General features: G+C 34.8%; 2 protein-coding genes across 2 annotated transcripts in view; both read right to left on the bottom strand.

The window, feature by feature from the left end:
- Positions 1 to 14,980, bottom strand: part of LOC135083434 (NADPH oxidase 5) — a 91,585-nt gene extending 76,605 nt beyond the window's left edge. Inside the window, exons 1-2 of the mRNA XM_063978181.1 lie at positions 14,899 to 14,980; positions 11,789 to 12,252 (exon numbers count right to left, since the gene is read on the bottom strand). Coding sequence (XP_063834251.1) covers positions 11,789 to 12,088 — 300 coding nt within the window. The 5' untranslated portion in view covers positions 12,089 to 12,252; positions 14,899 to 14,980. The remainder of the gene's footprint in view (positions 1 to 11,788; positions 12,253 to 14,898) is intronic.
- Positions 1 to 26,039, bottom strand: part of LOC135083429 (G protein-activated inward rectifier potassium channel 3-like) — a 177,634-nt gene that overhangs the window by 147,002 nt on the left and 4,593 nt on the right. The window lies entirely within an intron of this gene.

The following is a 26,039-nucleotide window of genomic DNA, read 5'->3' as shown; positions in this document are numbered from 1 at the left end:
AGGTAAGGTTTAAACCGTTAGCTTTTTCGATTTCCATGTAGGATTGCAATAGTTCTAAACTAACTCAAAATCAAATTATCTTTATTTATGTAGACTAATTAAATTAATAGGTACTTACAAATCGTCAAATGCTCTTAAAGAGCCTATACATGTCTCATTCTTTTTTTGCCCTGCAACTAGGAGTGGTTCAGAGAAAAGACGGGGGTCAGCGACGTGGTGGAAGAGATTGAGAGCCGTAAATGGAGATGGGCAGGACACATTACACGGATGATCCAGGTTCGCTGGGCCAGAAAGACCCTGGAGTGGAGACCCCGCAATAACACCTGTGTCAGGGAAAAACAGCCTAAAAGATGGACAGATGACATCCGGCAACAAACTGGATGCAAGTGGCCAGGGACAGTCAGTGGAAGGTTGAAGAAGAGGATTATGTTTGAAGATAAATAAATGAAGAAAAAAACGAATCCCAAAGGCTACTATAGATAGATAGATAGAACTAGGGACTAAACTAATCCCATTGCAAATATTGAGGCATTTAATATTGACTAAAACTATCCACCTAGATTGGATATTACAAAAAAACATTTCCTAAGATTGTATATTAAATTGCCAAAAACAGTAGCCTTCTCTGATGCAAAACAGATTCTAAACGAGCATGTTATTTATAGCTAGGGTTTCTGATTTCTCGACCTATTTTTTTTCTCGAGTTTCGGGAATTCTCGAGGCGAAAGTCTCGAGTTTTCTCGGGTCTCGAGTCTTTTAACTAAAACTGTTAAAATCGGTTGAAATTTAATAAAAACACAGGTTTTTTAATCTAATATACCTACTTTAAGGCCTATTCAGACCTAAGCGGTATTCGCTACCGTCTGCGGCAGAGAAAACCCAGTGGGTATGCGGTAATAATACTGTTCAGACCTAAGCGGTATTCGCTACCGTCTGCGGCAGAGAAAACGCTTTAGCCGCGGTTCTTGATACTAAATACCTGAGCGAAACCCGCGCGGTATGTTCCTCTACCCACAGCGGCAGCGAATATCGCTCAGGTTTGAATAGGCCTTTAATGCACAATAATCAATATTAGAATTTAGTACGACTTATTTTGGTAAGGAAACAAACAAAAAATGAAATCTTCTTTCATAATTAATATTAACTAATAATCATAATTTAGTTATTAACTAAAGGAACAAAAGTCATAAAGTCGCGTGTTCTTTAAGGATAAAATAATAACAATAAAAAATCTGGAGCTACAATTGAATCACTTGTTTTCTAAAGGACAGTAAGGACACAAGTCCAAATAGCAAAATTACGATAAATAGTTTTTTTTATAAACAAAAAAACACTTTTTAATATTTTTTTAAATTTCTTTAGGATAACGACTTGAATAAACTTTACGAGGAGGCACGAGTACCTAACCTAACAGACAGTTAACAAATTTTTCGGTCTTTAAATCAGTCAGAGTTAAACATACATAATAAATAGGTATAGCATACTCGTAGGTAAACATTATTACTCAGTTTCGATTGAGATCATTAATTGCAAATCAAATCAGTTAAAAAAGGAATACTAGGCCAGTCTGAAAGCAACGTTAACCTATTAAATAATTAAAAACTTACTTTTGTGTAAGAAAACAGGCTTTCAAAAGTATTAAAGCTTCAAAATCGAAACTCGAGAATTCTCGAGCTCCGGTAATTTTTTTCTCGTCTCGAATGAAGCCAAATTTCTCGAGTTTTCTCGAGTTTTCTCGAGTTCGAGAAGGCTCGAGCAGAAACCCTATTTATAGCAAAACCAATATAAAAATATTTAAATATTATTTATGCATGTGAACGCAGGTATTTGACAACAATCGCACCTGATGTTAAGTGGGATGCAGTTCAGGGAAGTATATTTCATAACAGCTCTTACAATAGCATGTATTTCAGTTAAACAACCCTAATATTATAAAGAGGAAAGATTTAATTGTTTGCTTTTACTACCGGACGGATTTGATAAATTCTTTTACTATTAGAATCTTACATTATTTCTGATGAACATAGGCGGTACGAAGTTTTTTATTTAAAACCAAACATGTAGATCCATACAAATAATTATGAAATCTTGATTAACCTCACTAGACTCCTGACTACAAAACTAAATTCACGCAATGCTACGGGCTCAGCTGAACATGAAAATGAACTCAGTCAGAATCTATATCTATAAAAGCGAAAGGTCACTCATTGACTGACTCACTCATCACGAAATCTCAGAAACTATAAGTGCTAGGAGTCTCAAATTTTGCATGGGGGTTCCTTTTAGAACGTAGGTGCTCACTAAGATGGGATTTTGTAAAATTCAATCCCCAAGAGGCTAAAACGGGGTCTACGCTTACGAAGTCACGGGCGACCGCTAGTTATAATATACTTATTTAAGAATAAGAACAACCAACAATATAAATAGACACGATGACTGAGATTTCGTTAATTAAAGCAATTCTCAAAACCAATAGCAATAAAAATTAACTGTGCAAATAAAAATTCTCCAATAATGCCTCGAAATGATACTCCACTTGGCGAATGCTCCGCATTGCGAAACTGAAGACGACCCCGTTTTTACGACTGCAAATTACAAGCCGAAGACGCGTCCACAGAGGTACAGTCGACATGGATAAATAAGTTTTAAATAAGTTTAAATAACCTTTATTGTCACCAAAACAGAAAAATAATGCACTAGCAAAGATTGAATATTAAAACAAGATGACAAGGGCATCCGACTCAGCGTCAGCTGTACGGCACTAGGTTCGTGATGCGCTGATTTTCAACCGGTGCCAAATTACCTTAACTATATATTATTTTTATATCCTAATAAAATTTTTTCGTTTTGTTTGAAATTGCTGTATGAACGGTGAAGGTGTGGGACTGGCCGACTCGTGATCCGAGGAACGATCCGAGAACAATAGTGACTGAGTTTCTGGCGCTGCTTCTTCTCAGCACTGGCCCATTTATTGTCCCGATGCATACTAGGACGTGTAAAAGTGCTTTTTATAAGCCTACTTGCAAAAATAAATTCGTTTTATGACAGTTTTTAACGCGCGTTCGATCTACGCCACAGCTGGACTATATTGTGATAAACACACACTAGCATATTTAGCTTGCCACGAAGTGTTAACGAGATAATTATTATTTATTTATTAAACATTCATTTATAGTCGTCTCCTCCTTGCCATGCCCTATAGATAGATGGATGTGTGGTTTTATGCGGCTGACTGTACAACGCACGTCGTTTTCTCAAAACTGTTAATTACAGGGCAAAAGTACAAATTATAATTCGGCAATGTGCGCCATGTTAATGATATTATTACATCGGTACGACAGCTCTAATTAAATATAATAATACAATACACGTTAAATAATTTTAATTAAATTTATTTAGATGCCGAAATACACTATAATAAAATTATTTTTAGCAAAATTTGGGTAATAGCCAAATGACTGGCGTTTTGAAGTGAAAATCAAGAAAAGATAAAAAATAATTAATCAATTTTTCACTTATACAACTGGACTAAGTAGTATAAGTGAAAAATTGATTAAGAAGTTAAATCAGAATCTTTTTTTTTGGGATGGCAACATTTAACCCTCCGTGTACGAGGTGACTAAAAGTTACGTGCCGTACCAGGTGGGGTATGACACACCCCAATATACAAAGTGATAAAATTTTCATTCAACATTTTTTTAGGTGGAATTTAATATTTAATATTGATTATTTACGTATGCTAATTAGGTTTAAGAAATGCTCTGAGCTGAAAATATGTATTATAACATTATTATCATAAAAAAACAAAAAGACACAATTTCCGTTGTTCTTGTAATTTAGGAATCAATTTCCTATGTATAGCCTAACCAGGAACATAAAAACCCTCGCCATGTTGCGGAAAACTAATGGTACTAATTTCTTTTAATGGCAACAGTAACTGAAAACTTCATTATAATGTCACCTTGCATGTCAGTCTATTGCTGTCATAGTGTAAACAAACTTTATTTTAAATGTGCGCAATTGATTTTGTGAATTAAATTGCTAAAATCTTTTTATAGTCGTGAAAGAAAAGTGGTTCACAATGTGTTAAAGTATTTGTCGAAGAGAAATACTAAGGGTTCGGACAATATTTTAATTGAATAATGTTTCCGACAAAGGTTGTCAAATTGACTGACATGTTTATCGTATAGTACAGTCAACTATGAAAATTAGCTGTGGCTTGTTTCAACTACCTATTTTAAAGTTTTTTGTCACTTTTTAAGTGTTGAATTTTATGGAATTGGGAAAGAAGTACCGAGTTTGAAGCGTTCTTAGCAGACATTGCAGTTGAATATTCAAGTTCTGAATTTTATTATTGATGAATAATAAAATAAATCCTACTAGTTCGATTGATGGTTTCATTTAATTTATTTAAACCAGGTTACCTATAATAATATTTTTTCGTTAATTATGAAAATATCAAATTAGCCCGTAATCCTGAATCCTGATACATAAAGTTAGCCTATTAATTTAACACAGGTACGACTGTACTCAGTGTTGCACTATCAAATGCAATTGACGCGCCTCTATGCCAGGGTTTTTATGTTCCTGGTCAGGCTATATAATTTTTAATTAGTGCCTTTAATTATGACAACCGTTTTTATTTAACAAAGTACAAGTATTTACTTATAATTTAAAAGTAAATTAAAAACTGGAAGGGTATAAATTTGTTTTGATCATCAGTTTTCAATTTACCACAATTCTGATGAAAGAAAATGAGTATACTCAATGCATAAAATGGGAGCGTAACAATTTTATTTATTTATAAAATATGTTATTCCATTTCAGTAGCCCATAAATTGTATCACCAAGTATAAATTGTAGCCCATAAGTGTATGTTCACATACACCTTCGGATCTCAGTACTAAACTTCCAGATTCGCACTAAAAGTCATCTTATTTGACTAAAAGTGCTTGAAAATCTCAGATACCGTAAAAATCACGTAAAATAATATTTGTATTGAATTTTATTCAATTGACAAAGCTAAAAATATATAAATTACACCAAAACTGTTAGATTTTTTTTTAAACTTTTTAACAACGTCCCGTACCAGGTGGGGTGTGTGACACCCACACGCACTTTAAAGGCATGTAACTCAGTTGGTAGTCACCGCTGGACTGATTTTGCAACGCTGATCGAAGCAGCAGTGTCATAATTCCAACTATAGCCCGACCAGGAACATAAAAACCCTCGCCATGTTGCGGAAAACTAATGGTACTAATTTATTTTAATGGCAACAGTTCATCACAACTTCATTGACATGTCACCTTGCATGTCAGTCTATTGCTGTCAAAGTGTAAACAAACTTTATTTTAAATGTGCGCAATTGATTTTGTGAATTAAATTGCTAAAATCTTTTTACAGTCGTGAAAGAAAAGTGGTTTACAATGTGTTAAAGTATTTGCTGAAGAGAAATACTAAGGGTTCGGACAATATTTTCATTCAATAATGTTTCCGACAAAGGTTGTCAAATTGACTGACATGTTTATCGTATAGTACAGTCCACCATGAAAATTTGCTGTGGTTTGTTTCAACTACCTATTTTATTTTATCTTGTCACTTTCTAAGTGTTGAATTTTATGGAATTGGGAAAGAAGTACCGAGTTTGATGCGTTCATGAGCAGACATTGCAGTTGAATATTCAAGTTCTGAATTTGATTATTCATGATTAATAAAATAAATCCTACTAGCTCGATTGATGGTTTCATTTAATTGATTTAAACCAGGTTACCTATAATAATATTTTTTCGTTAATTTATGAAAATATCAAATTAGCCCGTAATCCTGAATCCTGATACATAAAGTTAACCAATTAATTTAACACAGGTACGACTGTACTCAGTGTTGCACTATCAAATGCAATTGTCGCGCCTCTATGCCAGGGTTTTTATGTTCCTGGTCAGGCTATACTGAGAATTTCAAATTCAGCACTTGCAAATTTTTAAAATTGTGGCTATTTTTAAAGGACTGGGGTGTGTCACACCCCACCTCGTACAGCGAGGGTTAAAAATATTGAATATAAGTATAAATTACCAAATGAACAATTGTCTCCCATACAAAAGACATCAACGCATCAGTGTGTATTATTTTAACAGACTTCGAATAAGCTGTGCTGTTTTACATTCCTACACAATATTATAAATGCATATATCTATTTTAGGAATAAACTTTAATCTAAGATGCTTTTATCTTTGACCAAAAATTTATAATCAATATAAAATGTTTTAACAAAATTGCAAATTTATTGCAAATTATCTAATTTGCTTCGCAGATAAAATTGAATTTTGTGTGGCCACTAAACTGGCGGAAACAAAACTTTTTCTTGGGTCTTATAATTCAATCATAATTAATTGTCCAGGCATTTGATTGAAAATAATGTTGTTGCCTGTAAAGTTTTCCGTGAGTTTTGAAAATCGGTGATTTTAAAGATCTTTCCGAAGTTCACTTTGCGACCTCGTATGGTTGCCGTGCACAAAATAGAATAGAAAAATTTATTTCAAAGAATATGGTTACAATAGTTCTTATAATGAAAAAGTTCAACATAATTCTGCCATAGTGTGTTGGCGTAGAAATTACAAAACATAGGCAATTCAATTAACTGGATAGACGCAATCACAAAGGCCACTGAGTCCACCATGGTCCAGTATACTCACGACGCCTCTATGGCAGAATTATGTCTAACCGTCAGAAATGGAAGCACATCGCCAGGAGAGCTACCCTCGGAGATGACATCACCCCACCATGTACCTCGTCAGCGCAACCACGACCACTCTGACAAGAGTGCCCGACTAAGAAGAAGAATTCAATTAAGGTTCGGCCAAACCAACGCGATCACACGCGATCAGCCGGCGTGCAGAGATGGCGATCAATGCATTTAAGTCTGGTCGCCATCACTGCACGCCTGCTGATCGCGTGTGATCGCGTTGGTTTGGCCGACCCTTTAATCCAATCACAGTTCTCGTGGCCACACTAGTCTAGCATCTATCGCAATTTAGCCAACACTCAAACTGTAAGGTCGCTGCGGCGATGCGTGCCAAACTTATGGACCTCATAATAGCACTCGATAGCACCTCCGAGGAAGGTCCCGCGTGACCTCATGCCCGTAATGGATGGTTTGGTGATCGGGCCACGTTAATTGATGATGATTACCACTTTAAGATGATTTTGAAGATAGTGTTGAGGATTTAAGGCGTTTTCCAATTCAAATACTTATTTATTGAGCAACATTACCCGCTAATAGCCCACCGCTTCGAAAACTTATTTGAGTTTTTCAGTTTGTGAAAACTTTTCTATCACAACGGTTTTTGATTTTCATGTGACTTCTTGTCTTGTCCGATTGAAAATTTCAAAGTTATGTGTTTGTGACATTATTTTTTTTTTTTCAAATTACATCATAATTATGCATTTATTTATTTGGATTTTTATCATAACATTATTTTGCATTGTTTATTTTTATTGAACACAATATTTCTGTAAATAATCATATAACCGCAAACCAGAAAAAAAGAAACTTAACACAATGCTACAGGCACACTGCTAATTTGCTAGTTTGGTTCAGAACATACGTAATCTGATGGTAAATTAAACACTTAGTTAAACTAAAATAAGTGACACACCATGTAGGTTAACCAATATGTTCTAGCGTTAGTGTGGCCTCATAATTATGCATTATTAATTGATATTCATACATCGTATACATATCGTATACGACTTGCGTTAACTACGAGCGTGTTGGAAATATGAATAATTTCCTAATATAATCTGTATCTGTCGTTAGTTAGCCACTTATTTTATTTACTCAATATTTACGAGCCGGACGACCTCATGGTTTTATAAATTACCAGTGACTGTGCGAAAAAAGCATGGAAGCATCGTCATTTAAATAAGCTATCCTATTTAAGGGCTACCTTTTAATTTTGTTTTGATTCATAAGTGCCAAAATATTGGTTTCAAGTGAATAAAATGTAAGGTAAAACGTCAGATTTTTTTTATAAAACCTCGGTCAAAAAATAACCACAAAGAAATAATTATAAATATCTATCTCACGCAACATTTAATCTTTCAAAAAACCTCTGGTAGTTTTCATTTGCCCTATTATAACTAGGCCACCATCCTGTATGTAGTGCAATATTCCAATATTTTTAACTCATTTATTACTGGCAATTAGTTAAAAACATTTGTTGAGAAACTTATAAATCTTCTTACATTCACAGTTTTACGATTGGGTTGAAATAAATCAATAAATCAGAGGCTAATCTTAATTACACGCAATCACTTATGTGATAGCATCTATAATTTAAGTCTTAATTTCACTGCAGCATTTATTTAGCTTTTGCAGTTTCTAATACCATTTAAGTGGTGAAACTATTAAAAAAAGTATTAAAATTTAAGTAATCGCTCTCGAAAACTTACTTCCTAGGTTTCTCTTATCGTAAAAAACTTGTATAATCTAGTGAAATCTTTACTTTCAGCGATTACGTGGAATTAGATATTAAAAAGATAATTTAATTACTCAGCTTAAGGCCGGGTAGCAGAGAAAATGGCGAAAATGAGGTTTTCATTTTTCATTTTTGAGGTACTAAACAGTAAAATTAAAGGCTAAGATTTTTATTGGGCATAGTTGAGGATATTTTCTAGGGCTATTAACGGATGGAAACACGATTTGATGAAGTTGTTCGATAGAATAAATTCCCAAAGTTACCTCTATTCGTTTTCTATTTATGGTTTTATTTTTAAAATAAGCGATTTGAGATTCTAAATCTTTTACTAAACTAAAGTTCAGAAATAACTTGAGGGCTTTTAACGGATGAAATTTTTATATTGCCTTTTATTTAGTTACTATGTTAAAAAATGTGGAAAAAGTCGTCCATGACGGCTTGGACAATCTCAATCAGTCGCGCGGTGGCGCTTACGGAGGACGGACGCGTGTCAGTTTTTTGGCCGTGACAGTTCGCGATTTGTCAATATTTTTGACAATGATGACTTTGATGAGTCACAGTATAATAATATCAGTGTTACTGGAAAAAGCTTAAATTTTTGATAATTAAAAATTATCAATTTTGTCTACCTATTGAAATTTAAATCGTTCGCATCCTTTTAAACGAAGACTCTACTCATGATACATAGTACATTCCTCAAATATGAGACAAAACCAATGAGTTAAAATTACATTTTAATAGTACCTACATACAATCGTCTTACACTCTTTAGAAGAGCACACTGACACAAATAAATAATAAAAAATACTGTCTAAGGTCTGTAGCTAAAGGTCTAAGCTGCAAGATAGAAGAATCTTCTAGCCAAAAAGATGGCAGATGCAGCAGATGTCAACGGATTTAAAACTGGAGTTGATGTGACTCCTTGTAGACTTGAGTGTCTAGAGCGTCCCTTCCTCCACCATGCGTAAGAATTTTCACAAAAATACTGTCTAAGTTCTGTAGCTAAAGGTCTAAGCCGTAAGATAGAAGAATCTTATAGCCAAAAACATGGCAGATGCAGCAGATATCAACGGATTTAAAACTGGAGTTCATGTGTATCCTTGTAGTTTTCAGTTTCTAGAGCAGTGGTTCTTAACCTTTAAGTCATGAGGGACCATTTTCAACCGACTTCAAAAAAGGAGGAGGTTCTCAATTCGACCCGTATGTTTTTTTTTTTCTATGTTTGTTACGCGATAACTCCGCCAATTATGAACCGATTTGAACAAATCTTTTTTCGGCGTATAGGTAATACCTCAAAGGTGGTCCCATTTAAATTTAATAATAGAAAAAACAACCCCCAAGGGTGGAAAATTGGGGATGAACTTTTTTATACGCAACATCTCCGCCGATTATAAATCAATTTGAACGATTATTTTTTTGTTGAATAGGTATTATCAAAAGTGTGGTTTCATGCGAATTTGAAGAAAATATTTCACCCCCAAGGGTGGAAAATTGGGGATGAACTTTTTTATACGCAATATTTTTAATTTTTAGTTTTTTTTGTGTTCACGCATTTGAAGTCGGTTTTTTTTTTTTAAAAGTTAATTATATCAAATTTCTGTCTTGTCAGGGACCACCTCATAATCGGTCAAAACCAGTTTGTCTGCAAAAATCAGTTAAAAGTGGTTTTGACCAAGGTGTGCAAGTGCACATCGTGGACCACTTGGAATGCCTCCAGGGACCACCAGTGGTCCGCGGACCACCGGTTAAGAACCACTGCTCTAGAGCGTCCCTTCCTCCACCATGCGTAAGAATGTTTCAAAAATACTGTCTAAGGTCTGTAGCTAAAGGTCTAAGCTGCAAGATAGAAGAATCTTCTAGCCAAAAAGATGGCAGATGCAGCAGATGTCAACGGATTTAAAACTTGGAGTTCATGTGACTCCTTCTAGACTTGAGTCTCTAGAGCGTCCCTTCCTCCACCATGCGTAAAAGTTTTCCAAAAATACTGTCTGAGGTCTGTAATAAAAGTCTAAACTGCAAGATAGAAGAATCTTTTAGCCAAAAACATGGCAGATGCAGCATATATCAACGGATTTAAGACTGGACTGGCACCACCTTGCAATGTCATCCTCTCATTGTTATCTGTATGTAAATTATTTTTAAAATGTATTTAAAAAATAAAATGTTCGTTTTAGTATTTCAATAATCTGACCTCTCAACTCAACTATACTACACTAACACCTTTGTTCGCAACTGTACTGACGAAACCTCGATATTAATACCGTTCATTTAAGATGGCAAGCTTTTTGCTGCGGTAATGCACTCCAGGTAACCGTGTGTGATGCTTATTGCTCATAGTGATTTTCAATACAGAGCCCCGTACATACGTTATACATAAATTATGGAAAGAAAACACCCAGACCAATACAAACAAATATGTATGCAATTTTAGTATGATATTTTTATTTATTAATAAACAAAAAGACTGAACAAAATTGATGCGTGTACTGATTCATGTAATTAACCACATGCAAAGCTTTGTAAATTGCAACAACTATAATTTATTATCCAAGCTCTAAATAATCGCTACTACGAGTAACTGATCATAAAATGTTTTTCCAATCGCTCAAGCTCCCGAGGATCTACCGATAGGTCGGGTGACGTAATCTTGAAATTCTTTTAGCCGGCGCGGAACTTCCGGAAGGTCGGGTGACGCCACGCCTCTTTGAACCGTGTTTACTTTGGCAGTTATATTCTATATTTATTCGATTCTAAAATATATTCCCAAAAATTTTGAAAGTTGTTTTAATTTGTATCACTTGGATATGATTTGTATTAGAAAGTGCTGTGAGTGTGACGCTTGAACGGAAGGAAGTCAACCTAACCTAACCAACTGCGTATTTCTAAATTGCGTATTTCTATACTGTGTAGCCGCGAGAGCTCTTTGGCGCGCTGTCTTCGGCGAAGTATTGCGCGCGCAGATTCTGACAGCGCGAAATACCTACTTGAGCAGAAATACCAAGCCTTAAAATTTCCGCTTGGAGACACCGGCGCAAGTACCTACCCAACTAAGTAACTAACTAAGCAAAGTAACGCCTGACACTATTAATTATACGTGGAATTAGTTCGTTCGTTTGTGTGTCTAATTTTAAAAACTATAATAATAGCAACCTGCAAGTTATGAGGTTATGATTCTAGCAGCTTTATTTTTTGTAGAGAAATTTCTCCATAACAATAATGTTTTTAATTAATATTGCATGGCGTGCAACTTTTTTAAATGTGCTAGTTAATTTAAAAAATATACAACATGATGTAACATTAAAGTAACTCACCTCATCCTGAAAAGTCCTGTGCAAAGCCTCCTTCGTGTATTTCTCCTCGCCTTGCTTCAAAATGGCTGAACACTGCTTCAGCAAGGACAATCGCATCCGTTCTTTCGCGCACTCCTCCTCCATAAACGACTTCCGGTGTCCACTCCTGGGCACTCCCAACAGCTCCTTTGACACTTCCGTTTTCCCGCCATTTTGTACTTCGAGTTCCGCCATCTTGATCGAACTGTTACTTTTCGCGCCATTGACGCTGATCACAATCTCACTTTCCTTTGTTTCCGAACTCGAACCGTTTTGAGACATGTTTGAAGGATCACTGTCATTTGTTTTCCGTTAAACTTTCACACATGATAGTCATCTGTTTTGACGTAAGTTATTAAAGATCGATTTTTTAGAATTAAATCCTAGTTAGTTCGAGTCAGAAATAGATTTTTGGTGATTGCATTCATCAATCTCTCGCGTTGGATCTGATAATATTGATTTGATAAATGTGATCAAAATACGCGGCCGGGTGTTGCGTTTTGACTAATGCGTGTTGCTTTTATGATAATGAGTGGTTCCGTATTCATATTTGAACTCTAATCTGACACTTAAAGTAATGTGAATAGTTGTATGTATCATCGATTTAAATATGGTAAATTATTTATGTGAAACTTTAGGTAGATCTCATTAATAACAGTTGTCATAAATAGTCATATTAACTATAGATTACGTATTGATGGTAATTAATAATATGGTTAACAAAGAAATCTATTATTTTAGACTATCTCCACTATTTGTTCTGTTAATCCTTAAAACGACTGAACTGATTTTGATGCTACTTTCACTAGCAGATAAACCAGGAATATTTATTTCTTTCTTTACTAAATTGTTCGTAATTTGAGCTAAATTACGAACATAAAATAATAAACATTGTCACTTTTAACTTCACTTTCAAGCGCCCCTATGAGTCCAAACAACAAGACCTAAGAATTCTGCCTACGGCGGACCCCTAAACACTAGTTTCCATCGCTCGTACAATTGATAGCAAATTAGAATCGAGATCATAAAGATGTGAAAGCAAACGAGTTTCGCTGTAATTTGGTAAATATTATTCGTTTATGAGACAACTATTGGGTGGCATCATAAATAATAATGTAGTTATGTGTCTTGTCTATTTCCTTCGTTACCGCTTTAGCCAGGCAACCAATTTTGATTAATTTTGTTATTCTACTAATATTACAAATGCGAAAGTTTGTATGGATGTCTGGATGTTAACATGTTTATTACTCTTTCACGCAAAAACTACTAAACGGATTTTGATGAAACTTTACAGTATTGTTGTTTATAACCCAGAATAACATATAGGCTATAATTTATAACGATCTGTGACAAACTAAAATTCACGCGGGTGAAGCCGCGGGGCAAAAGCTAGTAAATGATAAATGACACAAAGCTCTTTGGCTATGTTTCACCAACTTACTTTAACCGTAGCTATAACAATAACCGGTGTTTTTTGTATGAAGTTTGACAGATTTTGGACGTTTTGTCAAAGTTAAGTAAAATGGTGCAACTCAGCCTTACTTCCGTATTCACAAACATCACTATTAGGTCTCACAGTGCGCGTGGACGCACAGGGTAACACACGAACTAATCACAGAGCTCTATTCAACGCTGTGCGTTCGATTTGCTGCTTCAGTTAAGCAAGCATCGTTTGTGAATACGGGGGTTAGTATCAAAGAATTTGCTTAAAAATTCTCCTGCTATTCGCACAGAATAAATAGTAATTATTATTTATTAAACACGTTTATACATTAGTTTAGCTTTTTCCTGCAATTCATCCGCGTACAGTTTCAATATTTGCACATTAACAAGTTTTAGCGTGAAAGAAACTTTCGGATTTATAATGGCATTAGTCAATACAGACACGCAATATTCGCCGTTTATAAATCTAAAAAGATTTTAATAAGAAACAGCTGTTTCTTCTCGCAATTTTTACCACAGGTTATGCAAATGATAGTCTAAAAAAAATGGTCGTTTACATCGATTCACAATCCGGATCTAAGGTTGCCAGGTGCCAGATGTTTGGCTTTTTACGGTCTTGTCCGGCCAAATATTTTCTTGTCCGGCCTGTCCGGCTTTTGGTAGGCTTTTTATGTGGTTCCCGCGCCAGTCGAAAGTCGAGCCACAGAATAATGTCAAGCGCTCGCATCAGGGTGATGGGCAACCGATGATGATATAGGTACTCACTCGTAACTCTCCGTGAGCTAAGCACCCCCCTTTTAGGGTAAAATGTCCGGCCAAATGAAGAACAGAGTCAGGATTTTGTGTTTTTGGACCTGGCAACCCTATCCGGATCCGCGAGAAACCAGGCGGTGGCTGCTATGCTTTGTATTCTGTATCATCTCGGAATGCTAATAATGTTGTAACAGGTTTGAGACCATATTGTATTAAAATATGCTTAATTATGGTAATTTTATGTAGGGATTGAGAACTGGATTAGCTGACAAAGATATGAACTTATCTAACTTATGGTGAGGAGTGGTAAGGTTATAATAGTCTAATATGAATTACCATGTTTTTTAGATTGCAAAATGTGCAGTGATTTGCACTAGGCGTAAACCGTAAAGGTCTCGAGTTCGATTTCGTGACCAATTTAAACCATATCGAATTGGCTACAAGTTTATCTTTGAATTTATATATTGGTTTTAAACAATCACATTTACAAAATACCTACCTGCTCGGTTTTAACTATACTTTAGTTATTTCATATTAAATTACTATGCGCTTTGGAGCTTTGTACAGAAAAAGTCAAATAATATTGATAATAATGCTGCTATGTTTACGTTATAAAAAAACACTAAAAAACATAGGTACGATTGTAAAAATGAAAATTTTAATTTTGACGATTGCAACACCCACTTTTGATCACAGTTATCAAACGTTTTCACATTTATTGCAAACTTAATTCCAATAAACAAAACACTGACTGAAACTTAACACATTTTTTTTTAAATTTCACCTTACCTACAAATAAAAAATCGAAACTTTTTTAATATTCCAAAAAGTTTTCAATCAATCCTGGCACACATAAAAAACTTTGAATTTTTTTACTTTTTCTAAAAAGTTTTTACTCGCGTCACTGGCAACTTTGACCTATTTCGCCTGGCACTATACACACACTAACACACCGCGAGCGGTGCGCGGGCGCACGAGACTGGGGTCGCACTGGCGCGCTTAGTGTGATCTAAGCCCAAACATTATGATTCGATCAATAGGTGTGTACGTACATGTGATGGTATAGGTACTAATTTGACTAATTTCGTTTATAAAATAATAGAGAAACTTGCTCTCTTCTCCAGTGATTGGTTTAAAAGAACAATTTATTTTTATTGTACCATTATCAGCTGATATTAAAAAGAGCTTTAAGTAATATTGGTATCGATTTTACAGATTTTTGTATAAATTGTCCATTATAATGTAAATTCAAATCACGTGCGTCTAAACATTTTTTACCTAACTAGATATTTTATTTGAATTTTGGAATTAACAACAATATATGTATAGCACACATACCAGAATGCTATTTTATTGGAACGTTGGAAGCTGAGGAGGCGGTTTTGATTGCTAAAAGTGCCGTTGACTCGATAGAATCTTAATAGTTATTGGGGAAACCACATCAAGCTAAAAAAAACTCATAAAACTCATTTATTTTTGCAAATAGGCTTTTAAAAAGCACTTTTACACGTCCCAATATTAACCCTACCACTGCTTCGGGACAATAAATGGACCAGTGCTGAGAAGAAGCAGCGCAAGAAACTCAATCACTCTTTATTTATTTATTTAATTAAAATACCGTCTATGACTTCTAATGTAATTATTCAAATCAGTATTTCGCAACAAAAACGAATATATACCTATTACATGCCAACGAAAGTATAAGGTCCATTCAATATTAAATTAACATTATTGTAAATGACCAAGTTTAAGCAATCTTCGATTAACTTCAAGTGAGTCAAGTAGCAGCGGAAGGTTAGATAAACAAATACGGCGAGGAATGTCCGCTTTTTATGCAAGATGGCGGTATTTTATATTTATTTGAGTAAAGGTTCGGCCACACCAACGCGATCACACGCGATCAGCCGGCGCGGCGTGCAGCGATGGCGACCAGACTTAAATGCATTGATCGCCATCGCTGCACGCCGGCTGATCGCGTTGGTTTGGCCGAACCTTCATTATGTAATGCTGGGTGTGCGGTCATGTGGGCTTACAAAAAATCTTTGACATAATACCTACCTTTACTCAGTGAATATTGAGTAAGGTAACTTATTGATATTTAATAATAAAACTTTAATGATTATTAAAAACATACATTTTCACGTAATCGTTGTCTTCAAGAATTCTTCAAAATAACCTCTATAATTAAACGGTAAGGTTGATTTTACAAAATGTGTTTTTACTATCAAAAACATGTGTTCAGTTATTAAAAACACATAGTAATTTTATGCAACATATTTATAATTCGTTATGCAGGGAAACTGCAGTTTTGGACGTAAGTGCATTTAATTAAGGTTTTTGGTGTTTATAGAGTAGAACTGGATATGCCTTACCTCCTCTTATTATTACCAAAAAAGGTATAATTTGAGCTTTTTTAAGTAAACTCTAGAGAGTTTCTATTAGTAGGTACTTTGGATACGCTTCTTAACTGGTCAGCTCAATGGACTGACGACCTGAATAACAAATGCGTGGGACTATCGTAGGTCCTAAACAGATAAAACGATTTCAATCAAGTTTTTAAAAAGTTGATATTAATTTTTTCAACCATATCGTCAGCCCTCATCTATTTGGGCTATTATCCACAGGTCTGACTATGAATTTTACTTTTTAAGGTTTTCAATACATACCCCATCAATAAAATCTACATCTTTGTCACTTGCTAAGTACCAGTTATCTTGCGCTATATTGGGCAGAAGCGAGAAATTAAAAATCTGCACCTTAATGGACATTTCAGAAATGATCCATAAAACTATATTAAATATGGCCGGCCTCGATAGCGTATGCGGTAAGTATCGTTGAGTAAAAATGATAAAGTCTGAGCAACTTACAAATGAAGTTACTAAGCCATAAGAACCTATTCAAATCAAATCAATTTGTTTGCTAATGAATTCAGAACCTCCCAATTGAAACGTCTTAATATTGAAATAAAGGATTGATAAAAGAGTGTTGCCCTTGAGCAATCACTTATGTTATTTAAAACTTAATACGATCGTACTTTCTAATAAAGAGTTATCCACCAAATGAGGCTCCAAACTTTTGGAATTTTAATTTATTGTTGGACAGGTGGTGACTGATGAGGTCGTTTCCGAATATTCCGATGCTAAAATGGTAATCTTGTAATCCCTAAAAAGTTAATCATATTAAGGAAAAAAATATATCCTTGCAAAAGCTGTTTGCAATGAGGATCCAAAATGTTGTCAAAAAATTTACTGAAGATTATGATTATCTTTAATCTTAACTTTACAAATTTTAATTATAAAAAGAAAACGCAGCGTGGGTCAACCCACAAGGCGGACCGACGAGCTGATAAAGGTAGGAAGGCGCTGGATGCAAACCGGTACCAACCGTGCGATGTGCAAGTCATTGAGGGAGGCCTATGTTCAGCAGTGGACATCCTGTGATTGAAATGATGATGATGATGAATTATTAAAAGAGGATGTAAGTAGTTACCTATTAAATTAACTTAAATCAGTATGTGTTTATTTCATCAGGTAATTAAGATCTGTTAACGCCAAAGTCGCCGAATTACTTCCCAATCTAATTATTATGACACAGATTAGCATATAAAACACATTTCTCGTGGGAAAGTTACTACAAATTAAATTACTTAATTATGCAAAATCTACATTGCTACACTTCACGCTGTACATAATAGAAGAAGAAACAGTAAGTTCATTTAGATACCTGAATCTGTGGCACACTCGTAGTAAATTTTGTCATCACCAATCATGATGTACGTACATACCTATATGCTATCAAAACGCGATTCCCTCCATAGATTTAGCATAGCAATTCAATCCAATGTCGTCACTATTATACCAAATCATTTGATTAATGTTTTATCAATTTCATATCAAGTAAAATATAATTATAAATACAGGTGACTATGGAAAGTACTTTGCTTTAGATTATTGGAAAATGGTGTCAAATACCCACTTATTAGTGGTTCCTATTAACAATGTTTATTCCTAGGCCATTAATCCATATTTTTCTTAAAGAAACAACCATTAAAAAACCTCCACCTTTTTTGTAATTTTATTAGATTCAGACCTACTGCATACGCCTATCATGTTGTAAATATGTCGAGTGTCAATTTCATTTAATTGGTTTAATAGAAACTGTGGTTTTAATCGGATTAACCGAAAGTAACTGTCACCTGCCGCAGCGGGCAGATCAAAGGTGCCGCTGGAACAAGTGTCAAAGTTGTATTCGATCTGGATATCGATCGATATCGATTAGATTAGTCTGATGGGTGGAATAGTTTAGTACATATTCTAGACAAAAGTCTAAGGTCGTGGATTCCCGCACATGGAACAATTCACACCGTAAAACGTTATTCCAAGTCCTAGTGTAATTACATTTGTAATTGTAACCCTGTTTGTTGACAATAATGCAAAACTCAGCTACATTTGTCAGTCTATATTTCCAAAAGTTAACGACATAATTATTTAACTTAAAAAGAACTAATTGAATTCCATTTCTAATTAAGATGTAATGCAAGTAGATCGACAGTCGACATAATTAGACACTGATTGTGACACTGAGGTTACAATGTAATGAACGTCAAGGGTAAAATATAACACCATCAAAACGTGCATAAAAGAACAAAAGATAAAATAAGCATTAACTAATTAGTAATTATTTATCCAATTTATAGGATAGCACGGAACTCTTCCTAAATCTTATACAATCTGTAAGATGGCACGGAACCTTTCACAAATCCGTCTTGCACTTGACCAACTTTTAAAGACTTTATAAGATTTTTCCAACGTGATGCTCAGAGTATCAGCTCGTGTCACAACCTCCGCGGCGTCGGTTAATTGGTGCTCGTGATAGGTCGCGAGACTGATTGAGATATATTAAACGAGCCTTCGTTATTATGTTATAATATCTAAGAGTATGTACAGTGCGAGGCGAAAAATATTGTTAAAATAAAGTTATTTTTTAAATCTTTATTGCTTACTAGCTTTTGCCCGCGGCCGCCGGCCTGAAATTTTGTCTATCACAGAAAAACTTTATCGCGCGCGTTCGTGTTTCAAAAACTGGGATAAAAACTATCATATGTCCTTTCCCGGGACTTAAATTAACTCTATGCAATGCCACATTTCATCAAAATCGGTTCAGTGGATTAGGCGTGAAAGCGTGACAGACAGACTTTCGCATTTATTGTCAAAATGACTATGTCACCCCAGCAATCACCCGTAAGAACTATGCTTGATATTGGTTTCTACAACAGTATCTGGGCTGCACTGTTATACAAGAAAGCCCGAAAGTAAAAAAAGTCATGAACTTAAGTTATAAGTTCGTATGCATCATTTTATTATAAGTGATCACGATCATAGCCCAACAAAGCCAAAGAACGGTCAAGCTACAAAAAAATGATAATAAATATTGTGTCTGTAACTGTAGGTAACCAAATATCCAGCCAGGTAAGAAGTTAATAAGCCTCTTTCTGGCACAGTCGGGTACAAAAACACATTCCTTCAGTTGAACATCATCACATAAAGGTAATTAATAATAGTCATGCAGAATTACACTTACCTTGTATAACGCCAATCATACCTCCATACCTATCTTGATTACAGCAAGTCAGTACCTGTGCCAAAAAAAAGAGTTTTATTTACCTATCAGAAGCAATTTTCAAATCATGGCATAAAAATCTGAAGGCGCAAATACACTGCTATGACCTAGCTAGACGAAGCGCGAGCCCGTACACCAAAGTATGGGCGACGCGCGGCGAAACTAACCGAAGTGCGTGTTTACAATATACGTCTCGATCAATTTCCCTGCATAGTGTACTTGCGCCATAATATGTAATCAAGTTGAAAAAATTTACAAAATAATAATAAAGATTTCATGAGTCAATTACGAAATACTGACCGTCCTCTGAATACCTCAAAGGTAAGCAAAAACGGTTCATAAGTCGATATCATTACAGTCTAAATCAATGAGCTGCCGGAATAGCTCAGACATTATTAAAAAACATATTTTTATTTATTTAGATATTTATTTACATCACCATATTATTTTGATCCAAACTGTATTACGAGAAAGTTTGATACTAACAAAAGCTTGCCTTTACTCGTAACAGCAAGTAGCCCCATAATTATTTTCTCGAATCTCACCACACATTTTTTCACCACCACCACTATAGTCCATCACAAACACAATCACATTTCTACACTGTCTACTCGATGCGTATCATTGGTATCATGTCCGCCATTAAAGATCAATCAATATTTTCACGGTTTTCAATAATTAACACGACTAATTACAATTTATGAACAAATTACAATCGATGTCCGGGCGACACTTCTTTTCTGAGCAGTGCAAACATGGCTGCGATTATTTTATTGTTCAGTTGTACCCTCAAAAAACTAACATTTTTCTTTGCGTTCATTTGCATGCAAAATGTTAGATACGGAAAAAAACTTTGGCAATCGAATTAGTAATAAAAAAAAGTTTAACAGATTTTTCTATTTTTACTATTTCAAAAATATTTATATCGATTTTCTGCTGGATCGTCGTATCGTCGATCGTGTATTTGTACGTATAATAAAAAAATTAAAGGGATTCGCCTTCAATAACGGGATCCACATATATTTGTGTTATTAAAACATTCAGAATAGGAGCACAGCCTGTTCGAGACTATCGTTTGGATTCATAGTGTACGCACTGGACTGAAACACGCTGCGTTTATAAAACAGTTTAAACAGTGTGTTGGTTATTACATTTATAACTGTCATTATTTCCAAATGTGAAATCATCTAGGATTTTTTTTATGCAAGACAAGGCAGGTATTTGACCACAATCGCAGCTGATGTTAAGTGAGATGCAGTCAAGGATGCAATAAAACCCAGGTAAAGTGGCAGTAAGTACTAGAGTGAGACCCTCACCCTTTTAGAAGACATCCTCCTCTAAAATGAATGCAATGCAACTCCTGTATAGCCAGGATCAACAGTTTGTCCTCCAATAAAACTCAACCGGTGATAGTTGAAGAGTCCTGGGGGAAAGCTTACTCAAAATCCAAGTATTTTACCAACACCCTTCGGGATAAAGTGACTCATTCACTTTTTTTTTAACCCGCAACGAATTTAATCATAAGAGTATAGGAGAAGTTCAAAATGCAAAAAAGCGGCGTTAAAACCGCACAGTGCGTACACCCGCATTACCATACAACAGCTGCGCACGCGCCGCTCGCAATATAACCACAGATAAGGGGATAAACATTCCAGGCGCTGCTTAGAAAGGCTTTAGTCGTTCCAGGGCTGTCTGGGCCAGCGCTTGACCCTGGCTGGGAATCGCAGAAATAGTTCGATTATACAGACACTAGCTTTCCGCCCGCGGCTTCGTCCGCGTGGAATTTTGTCTGTCACAGAAAAACTTTATCGTCTGTCTTGCTTTCACGCCTAAACCACTAAACCGATTTTGATGAAATTTGGCATAGAGATAGTTTGAGTCCCAGAAAATGACATAGGATAGTTCTTATCCCGGTATTTAAAAAAGGAACGCGCGCGATACAGTTTTTCTGTGACAGACAAAATTCCACGCGGGCGAAGCCGCGGGCGGAAAGCTAGTTCCCAATGTATACCTACAGAAAATGCGACTAAGGTCTGTAGGAATAACAGCTCTGGTAGTGTTACCAACCTATTCCTAAAATCTAGGGAGAGTAGTGATTTAGTAGAAAGACTGCTTTTTAAAACCAGTTGCTCGAACTTTGTTATTTTCCTGTTTACATACGTTTGTATAACAAGTAAGTACGAGTATTCCACAAATCAACTTTATTAAAATTGCAAAACATTTCGATCGAGGTGAGCATTTGCGCGTTTTGTGACCGACAAATAGCTAAATCACTTTCATCTAAGAATTATTAGGGCACTAACACACTATTGAGTAACCAAAAACTTTGAGCCACTTTACGTTTCATCAATAGTAAATAATACCATATAAAAATAGTACACGTTGAAACTTACTCTAAAGTGAGGTTTTGTTAGTCCTAATGAAGAACAATCCATTCGTCATCACATTCGTACACATTTGTAGAATGAATAAGACTATTTTTGCTTTAATGTTTTTACATTAAAGCAAAAATACAGACAGAGATACACTTATTACTTTAATGTTTTTAAAGTAATAAGTGTGTGTTGGCCCTAATACTTACGATAAAGGTCACCAAGGCACTTGAAGTCATTAGTTTAATTTGTCAAGAGCATTTTATTGTCGATGCTTTATTATGATTCGTAGATAATAAATAGATAAAGATTTTATTGACTTAACTTTTCCTAGAGCAGTTTAAGGTATCCTTGGTATACTTACAAATTAATTGCTATGTTAGATTGATTAGTTTTATCCGGCTTGTCGATATTCGTTTTAAATTATACAGGGTGTTAGGTAACTAAATAAAATTTATAAAATCAGATTTGTATGAAAATTAAAATGATGATATCAATTTTCTGTCTTCACCATACCATTTATCCATTGTCATATATGCATATGTTAACATGGGCTAGTGTCGGCTTAAAAACCCATTTACCTAACACCCTGTATAAGTCGCAATTATTTGTTCAGCGACTTGATAATTACCTCTTGTTTCAGCCAAATGACGTCCACTGCTGGACAAAGGCCTCCCCCAAGGATTTCCATAACGAGCGGTCCTGCGCTGCCCGCATCCAGGCTCCTCCCGCGACCTTCACCAGATCGTCGGTCCACCTAGTATGGGGCACCTATTTAGGTATTATCAGCTTATCTCTTCAAGCTCCGCGAATCGAGTCACAATAGATAAATTGGAAGACTTAGAAAGGTCACTAAAGAAATAACTATTTTTAGTGCTTTTCATTCACCAAATAATCATCACGAATTCACGAACCTCAGCAATAAGTGGTCTGTTAAAGAAGATTATAATAACATTTCTAAAGTCAGGATGTTTTGACAGTTAAACTTATTGAATTTGCAAAATAATTAGACAAACGTCAAGGCTACTCTTAACTAAAGATAGACTTGGCTAATCTTCATCCAGTCATTCAAACTAACTGGCAATCCTAAAAGTTTTTGTAACAGTCTTAATTATAAAATTAAGATTTAATTATTACTTATTTGGACAAGGTCAAAGCTTGGTAATTACAATAATTATAGCAAAGAAACTTAAGATGTTTTAAGGAGTGGTCACAATGGACAAGGTTTTGTATTGATTTTGCTGAAATGTTGTTAAACGAGCCTTGAGTTAACTAAATAGATTTACAAAAGAACAGCTAAGAAAGCAGAAGGTGATATTTTGCTTAGTAAAAACTAATTAAATAATACTTACTGACCTCTCATCTCATGTTAAGAATAAACTTAAGTAGTAGCAAAAAAAACCATGCAAGGCTTAGTGTTAAACCTTATTTTGTACCTAATAAAGATTTTGTTTTTAACCATGACCATAAACATTAAAGCAAGAATTTTATTCTCTTTTTGCTTTTCTTTGCAACTGTTGCATTTTTTTAAATATTAATAGTCAATTTGTGGCATTCCAACTGACGAAGATCAACATTTAATAAAATCATAGTTATTACGTTAAATTAATCTATCTCCATCATTGGTGTGTGGGAGGCTATACGTTGAGAAATTGATAGCAATTTATAAGCGGAAATGGTCAAAATATTTTACCAAGACGTTCCACATTGTGCAATCCTACCTACCTTAAGATTTAAAGAGTGCCAGATCAGCTGATCTACTCTTACTAATCCGTCATTACTTACACAAGCATCTGTCTGCTCGATGACTAATACGGAAATAATTGTTTAAGATCATTTGTTAATGTTAACGTCCACACGTCTGTGTATGATTTATGTTTTAGTTTTTACCATACGAGTTATTAATCTTTAGTGTTACTTTCAATGCAGAGAATGTAACGGCTACCACATCAGATTTTACATTTTTGTTGTAAATTCGCTCCTATTACAATGCAATAAGATGCTACAGTGTAAAGCTTAATGCGGTCGTACCTACGCCAATTTGTTCAAGCTGCACTTATACGAGGATAAGTAATTGGAGTTATTGTTTGATTTATTCGCTAAAACTCTTATAGACAGGTAGGGTGATTGCTATAGTAATTAGCCTGTACATAGTTATTGGCCACCTTGACTAAAATAAAAATAAACAAGCATATGTACGTTATTAAGAGTGGAAAAGAGACACACATACTTTCTCTGAGCAATACGCTGTCCAATGTAGTATGTCAGAGTAAGAACAGATGGCACTCTAAACAGCAGAAGCTTTCTTTCGACAACGAGTCGTCCGAGTAGCCGCGTGCTTGTCAAAATTTTAAGGAACATAATTTATGAATATTGTTCGTAATTTAATTGTTTTTCCTTGTTATAGTAATTTTTCACTGTTTTTTTGTAAAGAGACAAATGGTAGCTTATGTAGATAGATTAAGTTACTTTGTTTTGGAATAAAATAACTTCAAAATTATACCGGCCAATAACTATACCACGTTTCAATTTATTTCAGTTATTGGCCATGGGTGGCCAATAATTAAATTTTACTTTTATTGTATTTTTATTCAAGATTAAGTTAATTTAACCCTTAAATATTTGATATTAAAATACTAACGTCCTAACCTATTGGGATCAGTAATTAGCCGGGGGGCCAATTACTGACACTTATGCACGGCCAATAATTATTTTTATTGATTTACTTTACCTAGATTGTTACAAGATGCCGTAGGTACCACAGTATACTAAGGTTGGTATAAGTAGTTGGAACAGAAACACTTAATCAGTTTAAAAATAAAACAAATAATATCTGAAATGCAAAACAATGAACATTTTTTTATTCTCTATCGTTTGTGGGACTATTATAAGCAAAATGAATTGGAAGCGGAAGTTACAGATGAACCTGAAGCTATAAGTCGGGAGAAAGAATCAACATTGAGTGAAATAGGAGATCTTCAAACTAGAGATAAAGAAAGAGAGACGCTTAGGAGAGAAAGAAAGAAACCAAAACTGTAAAGAAACTTTAGAAGACCTAGATATTCTTCAAGATGAACTTGCATCACGCCAACAGGCAAAAAAAAACAAGTCTGAAGGACTTTCTACGGATTCCCCCAGAGCCAGCTCGAAAAGGGAAGAGAAATATATCGCGATTACCGTATCACATATCAGGCCAGAATATCAGAGTATTCTGGAAGAAAAAGCTAAAGAAAAAGAAATCTTCGAGAAAGAAAAAAGGGAACGGAAAATTGAAAGAGAACAAAAAAGAGAGGACAGAAAACGGAAAGCTGAAGAAAAGAAAACTGCTAAAATAAAAAAAGTAAGAATAATGTATCTGTATCCAATCAAATCTGTAATATTTGCAAAAAGCTTATAAAAAATAGACTTTTAGTATGCTCTGAATGTCACCGTGTCTTTCATAAATCTTGTGCAACAGCATATTCCTGAAGAAGAAGGAGACAGTTATCTTTGTCACAATTGTTACAATGTTACTGAATGTACTGACGATGATGAGATAGATGAAGAAATCGATAAGAGTGATACTGATGACGAATTCTTAGCTAATCTTAAGGAAAGACAACATGAGTTAGGATTACAAAGCGTGAAGTTTCAGTGATTTTTATGGGTTTTTTTCGGTGGCTAATAACTGTACTTCTAGGAGCCAATTACTGTGTTTTTGGGGCCAATAGCTAAATTAAATGTGATCTCTGATATTTTTAAAATTATTATTGTAATTCTTATCGTATAACACCAAATAGGCACTAGCTTTAATAGCAGCAATATTGTTTTCTCATAATAAAATATAAAAAGTAAACAAAAGTCGAGTTTTTGTCACATTTTACACAAGTTAACTTACACAACGCTCTTAAAGGGCCAATAACTGTAGCAATCACCCTATGCCATTACTTATTTTGTTTAGGATACAAATTAATGAAATCAATATTTTATAACCAATTTACTATAAATTCATATCGTTAAGGTACAATCCAGACAGTGTTGTGTAAGAAATATGTGGGTATAACTTA

This window comes from Ostrinia nubilalis, chromosome 23 (assembly GCF_963855985.1).
Source record: "Ostrinia nubilalis chromosome 23, ilOstNubi1.1, whole genome shotgun sequence".
Lineage (NCBI taxonomy): Eukaryota > Metazoa > Arthropoda > Insecta > Lepidoptera > Crambidae > Ostrinia > Ostrinia nubilalis.
The sequence above is the reverse complement of the archived record's forward strand: the minus strand, read 5'-3'. Positions and strand labels throughout refer to the sequence as shown.